The sequence below is a fragment of the Mya arenaria genome, chromosome 12, assembly GCF_026914265.1.
Source record: "Mya arenaria isolate MELC-2E11 chromosome 12, ASM2691426v1".
NCBI classification, from domain to species: Eukaryota; Metazoa; Mollusca; class Bivalvia; order Myida; family Myidae; genus Mya; species Mya arenaria.
This window is the reverse complement of record NC_069133.1, coordinates 39537830-39558768: the sequence shown is the minus strand read 5'-3', so window position 1 is coordinate 39558768 and position 20939 is coordinate 39537830. Positions and strand designations below refer to the sequence as shown.

General features: G+C 36.4%; 1 protein-coding gene across 1 annotated transcript; it reads left to right on the top strand.

Moving 5' to 3' along the window:
• The first annotated feature begins 18701 nt into the window (after positions 1–18701).
• On the top strand, positions 18702–19319 carry LOC128210673 (inverted formin-2-like). Its single transcript, XM_052915023.1, has one exon. It carries the CDS (start codon positions 18702–18704, stop codon positions 19317–19319), a length of 618 nt encoding a protein of 205 aa, XP_052770983.1.
• Positions 19320–20939: the final 1620 nt, after the last annotated feature.

Genomic DNA, 20939 nt, shown 5'->3' with positions numbered 1-20939 from the left:
ATATCTGCGTCGGTGTGAAGAGTTCAGTGGATGCAACAGCACGTTATATTTTTATAACTCAATAACTGTTTAACAAAAAAATCTATTAAAAGAAGAAAACGCGCAACTCGTTGGTTCAGATTAAAATCTGAAGTTTATTATATTCTCAAAACAACTGGTCCAAAATATTGATTTTGTTATTACTAACGCTTAAAGCATGGTGGAATGAATGGACAGTTCGAGTGAGTGTATAAAAGAGCATTAATCTTAACACATCCTTACGTTAATCAGAGTCCTTTTGAGCAGTTGACCAAGCCATTAACCCATTAAATCCCTTAACAATAAATGTACGTTAGTCATTAAATATTACATGTTATCACATCCGTACTTCGACTGACCACCGGTTGGCATTTTCTTAGAATAATCTCGTACGTTCCGTTTATTGTACATACACTTGAAAGGGACAGAAAAGAAAAAAATGTCAATACAAATGAATGCTAATGAAGTTCGGTTAGATTTAACATTTGTCTAAACCTAGTGTTTTATCATGAATTTAAGTGATTATCGAACACGAGTGAAATAATTGCATTATGGTGGTCTATTCAAATTTAACATGCGGCTAACGAATGCCCTTATTACGTCAGCATCCAATGCAGACATCGAAAACCACTTAGTCATAGGTTTTCCATACGTCCAATGTGACCTTACATTTGCAAAACGGGACAAACTTTAAAATTTTATCAACTGGTTGTGTCATAGAATTATATATTGGTAATTCATTTAAATATTTTAATATTTTAATATTCCGATCTTGCTGTTGTACAAGCACAACATGTTTCGTCTGGCACATACAACACGTGCAAATACCATAATCCAATTAAACCTATGTAAGCAAACAACTCTGCTTATATTTGAAAAATTGCCAGTTGTGTCTATGCATTTCGAATTAAACCTATTTAATGTTTTCAGCGATACTGTAAGGCTAGTATGTAATCGTTTTAAAAGTAACATTCAACATCGTCGAAATATCAAAATAGGTATGCACTACATTGAATTTCTTGTTGTTTTTATGCTTTTTTTTGTTAGGTCTCAATCCTGAACTACCAATGTTTCCCCATACCATAGCTTCCGCTGGTCATCACAGCGTCTGGCTGTACTGCGGAACGTTACTCAACTGTTTGGGTACTACCAGGTTGGCCACTTTGTTTCCTAAGCACATCGCGGGTCTGGTTCCCCTTGTAGAGTAATAAAGCTCTTCCCCGGACATTAATTATCTTTTAGGTCCTCACACTGGTCCAGGTATTCCTAGGGTTTTATCATTCGCATGTTTAACAAGACGTCAATCCTCAAAGTGCTGCAGATAGCCGTATCTTTGCCCTATAGAAGCGTCCTACTTTTCCATCAAAAGCCGTTTTTCCTGTCACAAGTCAGCAGTGGGTCGTTTTCAGTACTCTTTATGCAGGTTCCGAGTTGAAAGTTAGCTTCTGTTTAATTTTTGGGTGTGGTTAAAAATACCTGAAGGCATTTTAGAAATGTGTGAGGACCAGACCAGGATTTGAATCCAGGTCCTCTCGCATGCTAGTCCAGTGTCCTACCAATATTCCAATCGTTCAAAACGTTTACTTTAATTTGAGCAATAGTAAAACTAGTTCCGTAATGACTTTTTATGGACGCCTTTATTGGATGTTGTTCATTTGTTGAGAAAAAACGGAAGTAATTTAGCTAGGGTTTTATTGTCAGGCTGTTTGCTTTTGTTCTGTTTTGTAAAGACGGTTAATCATGCCATGAAACCAATTAGGACAATCACAGCGTCCAAAACGTATTGTTAAGTTGTGAAATGGCACGACGATCAAAGGTCTTAGCTAAGCAATATACTCACAAGGCAGCAAAAAGAATCCACATGAATATTAGAATACTGTTTATGAATACATAAGCATTGACAAAGCAGAGAAGTCCGCTGGATAAAGCTTAGCAAATATGCCACAATCACTGATTTCTTAACAATAGGCAGTTGTTCTATTATGAAAACATGCAGATTTCATTTATGTTTGCCTGAGGCAAATATATTGAGATATAGTTTGAATTAAAGTACTGAAATAATTTCCGATACACTGTGTAAATGCTGTCCAATTTCATATTGAAATGTTTGTAAATATAGATCGTAAAAGCAATCCACGGAACTTTAATCGGCCTGTAAATAGTAATTTTCCGATTTGCCATTTTATTCCAATACTTCATTATACTTTTATAAACAAAGTATTCAAAAATATAAATATGAACGATTAGTTATCGGTTAATAAATGATTGGTTCCGATATTATGTTTTAGTTTTACGAATTTAAAAAAAACAAACTTCTTGAACTACCCGTAAGCCACTGAACAACTGACAAGATGTTTATCTATAAGGCTAAACATCATAACACCTATGATTGTGATATTTAATATTCCCTTTTTAAATTTCAAACGCGTCAATGTCATTTCCCAAAACGATTTAGAGCGCATACAGCCCAAACAGCCAATTTCTAAGTTTGTTCTTGTTATGTTGTCAATCTTTTTGCGAGTCGTATTCAACAACAATATTCTTTTAAACATTCCCCTACGTGTGAAAGCTTAACCGTAACAAATGGTACGATGGTATTAGGAAATAAAGAACTTGACATACAAACAGATAAGATTTGGCAAACTTATATTTTAGGTGTAACAAATTATCATGAATGTCAAACGTTGCGCTTCTTTAAATATGTGCTACTCCTTTGCTCAGAGCATTCGCCTGACACTGATAACAGTATATGAATCATTCTCAATCTAATATATAGTTTGTCTCGAAACGAAAAGAAACACTTTACTTTTAAAATTCACCTACAGATGAATGCAACCACTTTTAATAATTCTCAAAACATCGCAAAATGTTTCAACATTTGAATCGGGAGTTCTGCGGAATACGAGACGCTACAGACTACAAGCTGTTTTCCGAAGATTCGTCGTTCGAATATCATCAAGCCTAAAAACTTCTATTTACTTTTAATCATAACAAAAATGTTGTCAGGCAATGCGTGCTACAATATATATAAAAAAGTGACATAGCATTTTTATGGATAGGCGAACAATGTAATAATATTAATAATAATAACCTAATTTTAATTGGTCCAGAAATAAGTGCTTACATTATTTTTATGTATTTTCGTATACAATGAAAAGAAATATAATATTTCACACCGTTCTCTTATAAACATACATAAATATGTTCTCATATATACTTATCTCAATATTTTATTTAATCACGTTCTCTCGTCAGACGTCTACTATCTTACCTGTGGCATAAACTACAAAATGAGGATATATAAGATTATTCCAATTTGATATCGTTAACCAGTTCACACAAAACCGTTGCCAGGTGTAAAGAAATATATTTTATTTCATTGCAATATTAAATACTCACAAAAACACGAGTTTCATTCAACAAACAATTAACGACATGACATCGTTTTAGGTATTTTGGATATCCCTTTTAAATAGCTGCAAAAGAAGAAATACAATGGAAACTACATGGATCATCTCCGTATCTAAACTAATAATACTGACTCTGTTAAGAGACTTCAGATTCAGGGGCTAATAAATATTCGTCAAGAGTGTTGGTGTAAACGTCTTGGAATAGGCAGCCAAAGAGACGTTCACTGAGTACTTCATGAGTATTCAACCATATTCTTAAAATTGTACTTACATATTTTATGTATAGTACCAGGCATATTTGAAGACCATAATAATTATTAACGACTACAAGACTATTTGATGAATATCATATCCCAAGCTTGTAAGTAATCAACACAAGAACGAAATGTGTTTGCAAGTTGAAATTTATTGAAAATGCCAGAAAACATATGCACACTGGTTATATGAATAATATGGTACATTATATTATTATTTAACTGACTGCAAAAGATCGCTTTAAGAGAAACGCCACCATATATAAACGGACAAAGAGCAGTTATTCATTAGAAAAAATAGAACAGAGTTATGGTTATGATGCCCCTCGCAAAATTACTCTATAAGTATAAGGTAAAATGTCTCTACCTCTAGGTCTTCTGGATAAGGAGAGGTACGAAAATCAATATACCGCCATAAATTAAAAACAACAGCAAAGACAGTTTTACCAAAGACAGTTTTGTTGTTCATAAGAATGCATTGCTACTTACTAAGATATAAGGTATAAGACAATACCTCAAATATCTCAAAACACATTTTGAGTTATGCTCTGGACTAAAGATACGTATGAAAAATATATGGCGGACAGAGTTACGGTTCCTATGTACGTAATATCTCCTGAATAAAGCAAATTCCTCATAGAGTAGTGGCTCCTGTGCAATGCACTTCTCCCGAATTAGATTTATCTGTTACGGTAATAGTTTGGATTTCAAAATTTATGTAAAGTATTTGAAGATTAAAGTCCAAATCTCAAAGACTTTTGGAATTATGGTCCGAAAACATAAACAAAGGCATATAACTTACAGCTCTGATTTATGGTACTAACCCTCATTGTTATATATTTATATTCAATGTTCCATTTCAATCCCAATACTTTATGTGTTCTTGTCCGTCCACGCAGCTTCATTTGCATGCATACAACACAAGTGAGATGGGAAGATACTTCAGCAATAACTGAAGCTAGCAGTATGGTTTTTGCATACATATTATACTTGTGTACATTGTCACCTGTTTATGTTTCAAGTTTCATTAAAATCCCATCAAAAGTTATTAACTAGTGTGATGGACGGCCGTACGAGCAAAGCGACGAGAATATGCATTACCATCATTAACTTAAAATCTGTGGTTTGCCGAAATTTATATAATATATAGTTTGCTATAATGGTGAATTTATTACATAGTTCCCTGAAATTGTTCGAGGAAAATACCGAAGACGATATTATCAGCAACTTTGTAGTTTCTATAAAAAAATCAACCTCTGAGAGTTGATAAACTTCAGCAGAGATTGTATATTTATATTGCATATTTATTTCCACGACTTTGTACTTATACGTATAAATTCCCTACATACTTTCATATGACTTTTGGTCCATCGTTTACGCCGGTGGATTTCTGTCTAGACGTGTTGTAAGTCTTAAGTGCAGATACTCTTATATGATCCGGAAAGTCTCAAGTGCCGCATGCACGATTGTTTTCGCTAACGATTTCAAATACGCGGGAAAGCCTCAACGTCTTACAGAAGTACATGCGATGATTAAACGTGTCAGAAAAATATCTCTAAAGAATGTTTTTCTAAACAATGCAAATTGAGACTTATTATGAACTGTTGCTTTTAAATGCCACTATCAATACATCGCCATCAGTCCATCAGTACAGCCTCTTATCCGCTCTTCAACTTCAATTACTTTGGTCCCGATCCTGACTGACGTTTGAAAATACAAATCGCCATTGCCTTGCTCCTTGGACATCGATAAAAATGTAGTAGACGCTAATAGGATACCTTATGTAATCAATTTTCATTCCCATAAAAAAGCATCGTTCCATCAACAAATTTCATTCGCTGTAGCAAATTGTTATGATTGGAGATGTCAGTGCATTTCTCCTTAAGAATTTAAAAACTGACCGAATGCATTTTTACAGTGTATGTTCTTTATTAAAACTATTTTTAGGCATCTTATCTTATCATATTACATTTTCATGCATAACATTGTCATCAAAAAATTAATTGACAGTAGAAAAAAACTGTTGTAAATTTAACTGCATTGTAGTTATCGACAATTCTGTTGATGGCCAACTTTTTCTAAATCGCCATTTTGCAACTTTTTCTATCTTTGAATCTGTTTTCTTTTCTGAATAAATGACATTTATTTAATTATGAGGGTCACAAGATGATAGCGGAGTCTTCGAATTTTCGTCACATTTGCACTTCGTCTATGACATTATTGTCAACAGTGTAATACTCTCCGTAGTTGCCTTGCATGCCCTTTTAATTCAAGTTTCTAAAACGTTAAAATTGCTGTCCAAGCAGCAGGAAGTCCGAGCGGTCAGAAGAACTTCGATAGTTTGTCACTGTTTTATATAACTGCTAGATGCACCGCAAGCGTAGACAAAAAACATAATTAAGATAAAAGCCTTATGTACGAAATAAGGTGAACGTCCAAATGTTGCGACAAAAGAAATGTGTCACTGTATTTGTGTGCTCTTTTTGCTTCACAATATTATTGACTGATAACAGTGCCATACAAGGTCCAATTTGACAGATCTTAGATATTTGAAACCTTAACCCCAACATTATTCTTTTTTTTATAGCCCTATCAATTAAAACAACACAAAAAATCCACAGATGAAAATGACATTAAACATACAAAAACATCGTTTATATTTTCTCTTGTCATTGTTTTTCTGATTCAAGAATGCATTTATTACATAAACGTGCTATCTGAATGAGTTGTTCACATTTTAAGATTTTTATTGTATTAATGTATTGTCTTCTTCAAACAAGAGTTATGGAAATAACAACCATTCCAGATCCATTATAATCTATTTCTGGCGTGAGATGTGTACGTACACAAACAGCCTTTGTTTTTAACAAATACTTTAACCAATTGAAATCGGTTAATTGATTTATTATCTGGTAAAGCAACTTGAAAACAAAATCAACTTCTATTACGCATGTCGAAACGATATGATAGAGAAAGAGAACGGACGCTGTTTGGCAAAACTTGTACAAAATCAAACATCAACAAGATACGTAATTAACGTCCGACCGTAATCTTCAGTATTGCCATCGGTCAATTATTTCCGACCTTTTTGCCTCAGATTAGCGCGTTTATGTTTTAATGAATACAACGCCTTTGTTAATGTTAATCATGACATAATCGTGCCATTTTTAAATGATATAACGATATTTAGACACAAAACTATAAAGATACCAGACCTTCTTTCCCTATTGTTGGAAAGCAGTGAATTTGCAACCATTAAACAAAAAGCCATCCATTAATTTATTAATTAGTAAAAAGGAAATTAAAATAAGTATCTGACAGCTTACAGTTGACAAATTACAAATACTTTTCTGAAAATAAACTTATTTATTAGAATTTCAAAAAAATAAAATATATTAACTTCAGGTACTTAATTATCTTTACAACCAAATACCTCGAAGTAACATCAGTCTGAACGTGTGCAGTTGATTAGTATAAAAAAATCAGGAAATTTATCAATGAAAACTATTTAATTTAAAATAGTGAACAATTTGATTTCGCAGAGCAAAGTATATTTTAGGAAAGTAATAAATGCACATCATTCAAATCTGTATTGTTCCCGTTTACCAATATTGTTGAACGTCACCAGACTTCCCAATTTTGACGTGTTGCACACAGTGATGTACGATGGCAAATTATACTTCTGTGCCTGTGTATTGGGGCTTAGTAGACGAACATACTCTCTTTAAACCCTTACGGAAACGTTCATCCATACAACCATACACTATTGGATTAATTAAGGTGTTTATGAAGTAAAGCCTTAAAAATAACAAAAACGTCACTTTTTCTTTGTTTGATAGACGTTGTAAAACTCCAACCGGATCTGCGACGTTCGTTATCAGCACAAGATAGGTAGAAGTTGTCAAAATGAAAACTGTACTGAGCATTAACATTATAACTGTCTTGGTTCGACGCGAAAGATTTCGATGTCGTATGTAGTTCTCTCGCCATTCCCGAATGATATGCTTCGGAGTCGATGCCGTGACGTCAATATTGGAAAAATGTTTCCGTCGAGATGATTTTGCCGCGCATGCGCATAACTGTCCCGGGCTTTGACAAGAGCATTGGTCAGAATCAAGTTCGGAAGGTTTGGAACTATTCGCACATAAAACACTTTTTCCAATGTGGCCGTTCATTAATACACGGTGTTCATGCCGTCTGTGAAGTTGTTTCTGTTTCCATGTATTCCGACCTGTCGGAAAGCTATACCGACGGTGAGCTTTAAAAGGAGTTTCGACAGGAGGCACAACACAATTGGTATTTACATCACCATTTACAGAGCTAGTGTCTTCATGTGATACCTGACTTTCTGACTCTTTTCTGGTTGAGTTCATAGCGGAAAATCCGGCCGGGTCTTTGCAAGAGGTACAATCCTTCATCCCCATTAACAACTTTTTTCCGGTGCAGATGTTTAACACTGTGGTGGTCGCCATTATCAACGACAATGGCACAACGAGAGCGCAAATAACAAAAATAAATGGAATTTGTTCATTAGCGTATATGTCCGACTTTTCACAGATAGACACCTCGATGGTGACATTTTTGTGCGTATACACATACGATTGTTTACCCCAGAAGATAGAGATAGGAAATGAGACGACTAAAGAGATCACTAGACACGTGAAACACAGTCGCCCGGCTATACGCGTCGGTATCTGCCAAGACAATGGGTGACAAATCTTTCGATTTCTATCATACGCCAAAATGAGGAGAACAAGTCCTGATGCCCATACAGTGTATACGTTGAAGAAAGACTTGACTCTACACAGCGTGTCAAATTTGTAGCTATACCAGTTCATGTGAGATATGAACTCTCCAGGGAGGGTTGTCACAGAGCTGAGTAAATCTATTGCAGCCATACAAAGCACAAAACAACGGAAATTGCACTGTTTGTAATGGCGTGAGTATACGACTAATATAAGAATGTTTCCAACTATTCCCCATACTATTTCAAACACAATTATACATGAAACCGGAAAAATAACCCGTTGTAGATCTCTGGATAAATCCTCAGCCGTAATATTGTTTGTGTAATTATGTTCCATTTTGAAATATAGTCCTCCCATGTTCCGTAGACATTCTTACAAGGTTGGTTGCTGAACGTTTTATTTCATGTTTAACAACAAAGATTTCTAATTTTTCTTTAAAAGCACTTTTTAGGACTTAAATTGAACTATCTTTAAACTATGTTTTGGGACTAAACATCCAGTAATTACACTTGAAAATGCTTTTAGCACACGTAACGCCAGTTTTTAAACACGACTTATCCCATTTTGGACGAAAGCCGCGTTTACTGAAATTACTTTCTCTGCACATTAACGGTATAAAGAAAACAACTCTATTGAACCGAATAGTACCTTAATTTTTTTTGTTTTCTGGAAACATCACACCAAATGTCTGATATATCCAAAAGAATGTTCCCTCCAGAAAAAAATCAACGCACTTTATTCCCAATTAGATTGCTTGTTAGTTTTTATACGATGGCACATCTTACAGACCATCGATAGTTTTTTTGAGGCTTACGAACAATACGACTCTTATTTATCAGAACACGGCATCCGCACTGCTTGAGAACTACAGCGCCGATATCAGCTTCCTATATTCAAGTCCAAGCGCGAACTACTTCGCTGCCTAATTCCAATGACAGCACAACTAATTGTTTAACACTTTATTTTTTCTTAATCACTTCGCAGTCAATGATAATGTTATTATTTTTCTTAATATAATATATACATATTCAAAATGGTTCAAACATTATTATATACTTTTTGCGCTTTTCCAATACTGCATTGGTTATCAGAGCGTACTTCCCAGTGTTCATTGTTTAAAACGCAAACTCGAGGCCTACTTGCAATGCTCTGTCCATTAGTTTTGCTGAAATAGACAAAGTGCTTGCGAATGTTTTATTTGTTTATGCCAGAAACGCTGATTTTTATAGCTCAGTTCTACGAGTAAAGCGCAGATGAATATCTTTCCACCTACCTTATCGCAGACAACTTACAACAAAATATGTTGTACAATGCTCTTGTGATGTGTATCATGCCCTCGAACATCTATTGACCATCCATGTAATTTCCTCCCTTATATACAAGGAATTACTAAGCACTTTTAGTAAATTATTCACCAAAATAATTGAATTATTAATTGTTTAGCTACAAATATGATGTGTATATTAAGGCTCGGATTAAGCACTGTTTATCACATTTTGTACTTACTTTGTTATATGGTCTGATAAACTGTTTACAACAAAATAACAAGGGTTGTTGGACGTATTTGTTGATTTGACAAAGGCAATAAGAATTATGTTTGATGCTATAAAATCTATGATTTTCCATAAGATCAAGAACCAAACTTAGTGATACATAGCAGAGGATTATTTTCCTGACAAATATGCGTCCGAAAGGGAGAGATTATATCTTGATTTTTAGTTTCCATGTACTTAAATGTTATACAATGTAGATGAATGTAATATGGTGAATGGTTTCAAAGGTGTTTAAATTGTTCTCAGTGCTATAGTCTGATGATATTTAAATTATGGCTCAATCTGAAAAATTAATAAATAAAGGTTTATTGTTACTTGACCAATATTTTGTTGGATGAAAGTTATGTTTAAACACTACCAATGTTAAAATATTTAGTTGTTAAAATGTAGCAGATTGAAAAAAATCTATTTTTTCTCCAACAATGTAGACAAGACTAAACATTGTTTTTACAATTGCATGCTCTTTTGCAACATCTTTAAAAAACATTAGCATAATAAGCACCAAAAGAATTGTTTAAAATAAACACAAATCTGGTTTTATTTTTAACATATAACTTATCAAATGAGATCTTTTTAATAAATAATTATACCAATTTTAAATTTTTGATCTGGAATTTGGGGACTTAATAACAATTTGGTTTTTGAAAGAGTTGATTTCATTTTCATTTATTTTTTGCTGTGGTTTGGCAAGAGTTCTTTTTTTCAAAAGGCTTTTTATGGTAAAGATTCAAATTAGCAATAATTTCATAAATAGGATATTGATTAAAAATGATTAAACTAGAGGCTCATTAATATGTCAAATGACTTAACTCGCATATGTGTAGTTATTTTAAAATAAGACCAAAATTTATGGTCATGGTCAACATATGTATACACTCTTCTACAGTATCTTTGTCTTCACTATGCTAGTAGGCTCAATCAAGGTGTAGGTGGTGAAAAATATTCTATCCGTTTTAAGATAAAGATTACATGAAACATGATACACAACTTGATGTCAGAGCTTATTAGCTGATTACGAGATAAACGGCTTGATGAATGGATTACTAACACTAAAGTCATAGTTGGATCCAGATATTCTCTGCACAATGATTCTGTCGTCAAGCCCACCAGTATGTTAGCCTTCATCACGTCCATCATTTAATAATTTACTAGCATAAGCATAGGATCGGAAAGGTTTCCATTATTTATTCTTTTTGAGAAATGTGATCCCGTTAATCCACTAACAAAGTTATCGTTTTCAGCTCATTATTTGAATTCTCCTTGATAAGTATTTGTTTCTTTGCTATGATAAATCTAGCGAACCATTGTAAATCGTTTTGCACACTAATGTGGCGAATGTCACCCGGCCACCTTTTTTCGCCAAATTTAAAAAAGATACATTAAATCTTAATTACAACTTAGTTACAGATCAAAGCTTTTACTGTTATCGCTTTGTTATTTATAAAATTATACACATATACCATTATTATTTTAACCATTATCAAAAGTAATACCTTTATGTCGCTTTTAAGGAGACACGGCTAAATTAAATCGTATACCCATATATAATATCCTAGTATGGTTTTCAATCAACAAGTATGTTCTTATTTACTGTATACCAGTCACCGTTCAAGCCTTCGCCATATAGATGCTAACATGGGGCAGTCAAAAGCATATTTCGTTTCGGCGCAGGGCGGCTAGTGATCCGAATTCATTAAAATTCACCTATAACTGCAACCAACCTGAAAAAGTTGCATTTTCAAAGTTTACCGTACCATTGTTATACAAACCTGCTTGCAGGCGTTTGCTATCCGGAAGGCAAAATATACTTTAGGGCAAATGGCGTAAACAATGTTCCACTGGTCCACACTTATCATCTCGGTAATCCAAACTACTTGCGAAGAATATCATTTAACGCATTCCTGGATTTTGTCAGTGACAAATGGCAATTTAAAAAGAAATTGCCGTATGCGGTTGGTTTTTCGGCCGAGAACTAAATCGGAGTTGGAGGCGTAAGTTAAACAGCCAATAACCGATCGAATAATATTAAAGTATGTTAAAAGACATTTTTTGACCAGCGCATTGTAGACAGAAATAAAACCATTACCAGTTCGAAACTAATATATTTGTCAGCTATCAAAGCAGGTCTTGCTTCTCTCTAAATGCATGCATCTTATTAAGGTCAAAGTAGAGGTCTCTCTATTTAATTGTTCTTGAAATTCCTGTGTATTTGTCCTGCCAAAACGCTCGGTTTTGATACCACTCCTGTTTGTACATCAACTATAGTCAATATAACAGTTATTGTTAAATATAGTTAAATTTATAATTCAACATTGTTTTTTTTCTGTTGAATTCCGAATAGTAAACATTATTAGACGCAGCCTGAAGGCCGCGACTATAGGGATACATGTTTGCAATTGTCAATGGGGAAGCGTATACGGATAAATTTTACTGTAGTGTTTTGTATTGACTGGTCGCCGAGTTCGTTATTTTAGAAATTTACTTTCGGTGAAAACGATTTATATACACGCTGTGGTAGTAAATAAGCATGTGAGAATTTACGGGCATATTGTGAATAATAGTTTAAATTATGCATTTGATAACAAATATAAGTAGCCTTAACAGGACATTAATTGATTATTTTATATTTAAGTGATATAAAATGAAAGTACAAAGCTTAATTCACAAGATTTTACGAACTATAAGTTGCAATAACGAAATTAAGACGATTTAACTTTAACTGATATAAAATGAAAGTTCAAAGCGTAATTCACACGATTTAAAACAAACATTCATGAATAAAAGTAGGCCGAAAAGGATCAGGCCGAAATGATATATCGGCCGAATCGACCCGACACCAATAATTTTATCGGTGATAATGCAAGGTGCCAGTCTAAATAATTTACGCATGCCGGAGAAGACCGAGTAACTACGATCCAGAATATTGATTTAACCGTCATAGTTCGGCTATGTCCGTGTTTATTCGGAATGTTAACAATTGTATATATTGTTACATGTCTTTATTGAGCCAATTGGGTATCGATATTATTCACGTATTATATTCATTAACACCCATTCAGCCGCGTCTTCGATGCCTAGCATCAACATTCGTCTTGTTAAATCTTTAGAGCACTGATTATAAAAGAACTATAGTAAAAGTGACACGCTTATTCAAAATCAATATATGAACATGAATAACAAGATCAATTTTGTCCTATAAAACTTTAATTTCTTAATCAATTATGCATTTATGGAAAATATTAATTACAAGATTTTAACGGCGTGTTAAATAACAGAAAGCAATGATTGGTGAATGCTAAAATATTAACTGTAATCTACTCTAATCTCATAACGTAAAAATACCATGTTTTATGCTCATTTCTTTCAAATCAAGTCGGTATTTTTCATAAGAACCATTGTTTTCGACAAGATTTCTGCATCCAAGCGGCAGATCACATAAGACCTTACTATCATGGAAGTCAAATAGACGAATTTTATTTGCATGTAGAATATAAGCTTTTTGTTTATACTAAGATATGAAGCTATATCCTACAATATTTGTATAAATATTTTGACATCATTATTATTATTATGTTCTATGTCTATGTTCTATGTCTATCATTGTTTGTATATATTATGCATATCTCCAGCCATGGGGAAAATAAAGATTTTGAGTTGAGTTTGGGGAGTAAGAGTGCATCTTTAAATAGTTACTTTAAGCTCATTTTGTTAAGGATGGTTATAGCTTACATACAGAAACACGCACAAAACGTACAATAAAGTAACACACGCAAGCACGCGTTAAAACGCACCCCACACACCATCTCACACTCACACACACGCACGCACGCACACACACGCACACACACACACACACACACACACACACACTACGATAAAATATATGTTCTAAATGGCTCAAATGATGATCTTAAAGTCTTAAAATAAATGTTTTATAGTGCAGTAAAATGTTTAATTTTGAAAATCAACGCATTGTTTGTTTTAATTCATAACGAGTTATTCTGTTTTCCTGACTTTACCACGCAATCAAAGCTTCTTGTGCGTACAAGCATCTTCATGAAACAACTTTCGGCGATGCATTCAATGCCCATGATACAGAACCCCTACATCCCGCACTCAAGGTCTCTGCCGTGCGTACAATGGCTGTGTATGCGTGCGTGCGTGTGTGTGTGTGTGCGCGCGCGCGCGAGCGTGTGTGCATACATGCCTGCGTGTGAGAGCGTGCATGAGTGTGAGAGCGTGTGCGTGCGTGCGTGTATGTGTGTGCGTGCGTGCGTGCGTGCGTGTGTGTGTTTGTACGCGTGTGTTTGGTGTGTTTGGTGTGTGTGTGTGTGTGTGTGTGTGTGTGGGTGCACGCGTGCGTGCGTGCGTGCGTGCGTGCGTGCGTGTGTGTGTGTGCGTGGGCGTGCGTGCATGTACGTGTATGTTGGCGTATACGTGCGTGCATGTGAGTGCATTTGTGTGAATTATAACAACCCTTAATAAGATGAGATAATAGATTGAAACAATTTAATGTGATCATTTATAATCAGTGCACACGCAAGTATTAAACACAAATACGATTTACTACAACTATTAATATTGTTTTAATATGCCTTTAAAGCTGCACTCTCACGATTAAAAGTTTTGACTTTTTTATTTTTTTATCTTGGAACGAGCCAATTTTTGCGGAAATGCATGGAGACCAGTTATACAAGACTGCTGACAAAAATTAGATTGCAGATTTTTATATTTAAGTTCAAAAATTGGTGTTTTATGCATTTTTCTTAAAACGTTAGTAACGAAAATATGAAAAATAATTTTCGAACGAAAATATGAAAATCAGCGATCTGATCTTAAATGTGTCAGCAATCTTTTATCATTGGTTTGCAGATATTTACGCAAAAATTTGCTCTTTTCAAGACAAAAAATAAAAAAAGTTGTAAAAAATGGTATATCTGTGAGAGTGCAGCTTTAAGAATGAATAAATGCCGAAAACAATGGTTCTTATGAAGGATACCGAGTTTAATGTGAAAGAAATGTGCATAAAACACGGTATTTCTTCTTATGAGACCATAGTAATTCCTTTAGCATTCACCAAAAGAAATGAATCATTTTTGCACTTTCTACTATTAAATAAACAGTTACAATCTTGTAATCAGTGAATAATATTTTTCATGAATTTTGTTATACATGTGAAATATTAATTTTGAATAAAAGTTTCACTTTAAAATTTTAGTGTGTTTTAATGGAAATAATTAACAGCACAAAGCCGTTCGTTTTCGAAATAGATTTCAGTAAGGTTTAGGTAGTTCGCGTTTTGTTTCCGCAAGAAGTATGCATAACCAGCATAATGTTCAATGAATGATGAACATAGCAACCTTAATATTCATTCCAAAAGCGTTAACTTTTTATATTACTTCAAGCGCGAAACATACTCGACAGCGCCACCACTAGTGCAACAGCGCCACCACTTTTATTAATATGTGCATTTTTCCTTTTTAGTAAGTGCTTATCAGTTTTGTTGTGTTCTGGTATAGGTACTATGCATAACAGTTATGTTTGCATGCGTGAGAATGTTCTTACGGGGTGTGTAAGTACCGAAATGTACTTGCTATGCAATCACATATCAAAATATGCACATGTCCGATTCAGGAGAAAAGCTCCTGGCACCACTGTTAGCGCAATATTGAAACGAAATAGTAACCAGCCTGCAGTAGAAGTGTTCTTACACGGTACCACATTCTCGGATTTTTGAAATATGTCCGTAAAATGAAATTATCAAATGAAATATAGACCATACTCACGTTTGTTCATGTAAACATAGGACACAGCCGTGATATTATTACATTTTTCTTCGATAGTGACATACTGAAGTAATCTTGGATGATTTTAAGGGGAGGGGGGGGGGCGGTTACACCCCCTCTACTGCCTGGATCCGTTTGTGCTTATTACAATGCGGATTTCTGTCGATTAACATTTTTTTGATTTGTAAGTTCACTGGATTTACTATGCTTTGGCTTAGTTTAGAGCCTTATAACTGCAGGTCTCAACTAATACTTATATAAAAAATTGGTAACTAATAAAGTAGTAGAACTTTTTGTTGTTGTGTTATAACAGTAGATGAATATATAAAAAAACACTAATCAGCATAGTCCCATGACTTGAACGAGTATTGATGTGTATTATCAAAATATTATAATTCGGCAAATGAGATTGCTTAATAATTTAGAAAGCCCCTCATTAAAATAGCCGCCAGATTTAAGTCATCCGTTGGTTTATAAAGCTGGTAATTCAGCGCCCGTCTTGTGTGGAGTTAGATATTTTGTACAACAACAATAACAAATATCCCTAGCATAAAACTGATCAGACACTCTAAGATTTCTAATCTTTTCATTTAATTTACAAAAACAAATAGTTCGATTAACGTCATGCTAAACGTTTTAATACAATACGTATTGAAAAAAAACAGGTATAGGGGTTAGATTATTTGATTCTGTGCAAAAACGCAGTCGGTAAGGTACACTTTTCTTGATATAAGGCGATTTGTAATAAAACATTGAAAACATGTATTTAAAAAAATCAAAAATTAAACGAGCAGTGTTTTCAAAAATTAAAGAAAGGCGCACTATTTTCAGCGTAACACGACGCCGTTTTTCCTGCGAACAATGACGTTATAGACGAATTTAAAATAAATAACGTAAAACAAGAGAAAGAAAAATATATGTGCATGAACGTTTTCACAAGACACACTTTGGGTTGAAATTTCATAGCGGTAAACGAGGAATTGATGAAAATATCGGTTATTGTAGCTGGGACGCAAAAATATGACAGACGTCTTAAAATTGACGTCAGTAACATATTTTGAAGACTCGTAGATTCAAAATTGTTCCGATTATTGAAAAAGTAAAAACAGTTCCTAACTGGGCAAATGCTTTTCTATTCGTATACCAATTTTCAGACATTAACTCGAAAATACGTTCATAATCGCGTTCCACCTTATAAGCACTCAGCTAATTGATTCTGTTTTTTAAACAAAAAGTGGATCGCTCAGAGGCATGATGTTTCAATGTTGAATTGCATGCTTTCGGGTGAGTTATATAAATTTGTCAGTGAAGTAATAATGATATTGCACTGTTTTAAACATTAGAAAAAAACAATTAATAATTTTAGACCGCTGCCATTTTAAAAACCGAACGTTAGTGTACACAGGGTTTCAACGAATTTCCGAAATGACGTTACTTTGACATTCAGCGTTGCGCGCTGTTCTGAATAACCACAAAATATTGTCATATTTCATATCCATTTAGGAATATCATTAAAAGAAGAAAATGGTTTATTTCAATCGAACATCACAATAAGATTCATTTTATCTACACGAAACGTAAATATTAAACTCATCCCTAGCTTTTGATGGTCATTCGGTGAACTATGTTACGATCTTATACCGCAACAAACACATTTGGACATTAGCTTTAAGATTGATTGGCCAGACTTTAAGCAAACGTCTAAAGGGTCCAAATAAATTGTTGAACAAAACGAAATAAACTTTCTTAGGAACAAAGTTAAACTGGTATGTAGTTTACAAATAAAACAGTAAGTTTGTGCAAATCGAGAGGGAAACTACATGTCGAAAGTAAAAGTAGACCAATGCTATAACTAAACAAGTATATTTTAACAGTATGTTCCATCATGCTTTAAAGCTGCACTCTCACAGATTGAACGTTTTGACAACTTTTTTTTTTTTTGTCTTGGAACGAGCCAATATTTGCGAAAATGCATGCAAACCAGCAATATAAGACTGCTGACAAAACATTAGATCGCAGATTTTTACATTTAAGTTCAAAATATATTTTAAACCATTTTTTTAAACCTTTAGTAACGGTTTAAGCCTTAAAACATTAATTTTCGAGCGGAAACATGGAAATCTCCGATCTGATCTTTTGTCAGCAATCCTTTATCGTTGGTTTGCAGACATTTACGCAAAAATCCCAGACAAAAAATAAAAAAGTTGTAAAACGGTTAATCTGTGAGAGTGCAGCTGTAAGAAAATGTCTAAAATAAAATTTAAATAGCCCAAAGATGCTATAAAAACGTTTTCTAGTTTTAACTCAAGGTTGGTGTTTATTGAAAATACGTACTGTATGTATTTCTTGATTTTATTGTAATCATTTTAATATAATTAAGTGTGTGTAATGCACATATAAAAGTCCTCAATCTCAAAACGAACCACCAAAATATTTAGGCCTAGCTACGCCCCTGTATAATAATTTTCTGGTAAATGATATATTCTGAAAACAGTAAACTTACGAGCAGCTTAACTGCAGCCATATTTGTCTACTTTTGATCGGCTGTCTGTGCCATATGCGGCGCCGATCTTTTTTATCGAATGTTCGGGCCTCGATCTCATTTTTCAACATTTTTTTTTCGTAAACAGTTCTTTATTACAATTGATAATCAGGTTGTTTATATACTCAAAAACTTATATGAAATTTAAGTTGTCGGCAAAACAACTTATTTGTACAGTTAAATCAATAAAGATGTGCCCCCCCCCAAAAAAAAAAAACAACAACAAAAAAACAAAAAACAAACATTACTTGTCGGCCCGCTGGGGGCGGGCACGGAAACGATGTGCCCCCCGTCCCCCGGTAGACCCGTCACTGGGCACGGGCCCTATGTGCCTCCCAGTAGACCCGTCACTGGGCACGGGCCCTATGTGCCCCCCCGGTAGATCCACCAATGGGCACGGGCCCTATGTGCCCCCCGGAAGATCCGCCACTGGGCACGGACCCTATGTGCCCCCCGGTAGATCCGCCACTGGGCACGGGCCCTATGTGCCACCCGGTAGATCCACCAATGGGCACGGGCCCTATGTGCCCCCCGGTAGATCCGCCACTGGGCACGGGCCCTATGTGCCCCCCGGTAGATCCGCCACTGGGCACGGACCCTATGTGCCCCCCCGGTAGATCCGCCACTGGGCACGGGCCCTATGTGCCCCCCGGTAGATCCGCCACTGGGCACGGGCCCTATGTGCCCCCAGTAGATCCGCCACTGGGCACGGGCCCTATGTGCCCCCCGGTAGATCCGCCACTGGGCACGGGCCCTATGTGCCCCCCGGTAGATCCACCAATGGGCACGGACCCTATGTGCCCCCCGGTAGATCCACCAATGGGCACGGACCCTATGTGCCCCCCGGTAGATCCACCAATGGGCACGGACCCTATGTGCCCCCCGGTAGATCCACCAATGGGCACGGACCCTATGTGCCCCCCCGGTAGATCCACCAATGGGCACGGACCCTATGTGCCCCCCGGTAGATCCACCAATGGGCACGGACCCTATGTGCCCCCCCGGTAGATCCACCAATGGGCACGGACCCTATGTGCTCCCCGGTAGATCCACCAATGGGCACGGACCCTATGTGCCCCCCGGTAGATCCGCCAATGGGCACGGACCCTATGTGTCACCCGGTAGATCCACCAATGGGCACGGACCCTATGTGCCCCCCGGTATATCCACCAATGGGCACGGACCCTATGTGCCACCCGGTATATCCACCAATGGGCACGGACCCTATGTGCCACCCGGTAGATCCACCAATGGGCACGGACCCTATGTGCCACCCGGTAGATCCACCAATGGGCACGGACCCTATGTGCCCCCCGGTATATCCGCCAATGGGCACAGACCCTATGTGCCCCCCGGTAGATCCGCCAATGGGCACGGACCCTATGTGCCACCCGGTAGATCCACCAATGGGCACGGACCCTATGTGCCCCCCGGTATATCCGCCAATGGGCACGGACCCTATGTGCCCCCCCCCCCCCCCCCGGTAGATCCACCAATGGGCACGGGCCCTATGTGCCCCCCGGTAGATCCGCCACTGGGCACGGACCCTATGTGCCACCGGTAGATCCGCCACTCGCACATGAGCAGTATAATTGATGTAATCCTTGCCGGACCAGCGCGTCCACACTCTCATGGAAGTATCAAAAGAAAATAGACTAAAATCGCATTCTAGCCCCTGGACATGTGTACGCATAGGTGTGAATGCATTGAGCGATAAATTCAGCCTTATATTTACATTGGTAATGTGAAGGTGGGAACCGAGACAAGTTGGACGTTTCGCAATAGTTGTGTATTCTGGATTGCAGGTATGTGGTGTGTTTTGCATGCACTTTGCTTGTTGATAATTCTAATGAGTTGTACGAATATCCCGAACTGTTTGTACTGATTTTATTCTGCTATTTTTACTTTCAATTGTTGTCAAACAGCAAAAAGCAAAATGTCCACAAGTGTGTTACCTTTATCATGAGATCTCTCAAGAGTTTATTTTGTGTGTGTGTGTGTGTGTGTGTGTGCGTGTGCGTGCGTGCGTGCGTGTGTGTGTGTGTGTGTGTGTATGTGTGTGTGTGTGCGTGCGTGCGTGCGTGAGTGTATGCGTGCGTGTGTGCGTGTGTGCGTGTGCGTGCGTGTGTGTGTGTATGTGTGTGTGTGTCAACGAAATGACCGAAGGCCCTAAATGGCGCGATGCGACTCGTAGATTTTTTTAGGTCTAACTTCGGTGTTATATCTTTTAAAATGATGCTAGTTAAGTGTTATTCATGTAAACTCTTAAGTCGACATTTTTGAACGTAATTATTGGTTCAATGTTTCAGCGCCAACGGTACCGGAAGTGTCGCTCCCTCCAACCCGAAGTGAAACCTTTCCAATGGAGTTGGCTGAAGAGACGCAATAAGAGACACATCATTGGCGGCGCGATGGTGGATACTTAAGGTTGGCTTTTTAAATGGAAGAAATGGTTCAATAATGAGTCAATTGTTCAGAACTTTGTTAAATTTATTTAATGTAATTAACTACTTCGTTGCTAACATTTTAACGTGGAGTAGTTGAATATTCGCTCATAGATGTCAGTCTGAAACGACCTCCAATTTGTGTTTGCAAATCCCAGATTTCGCAAACTCAAGTACCCTTTAA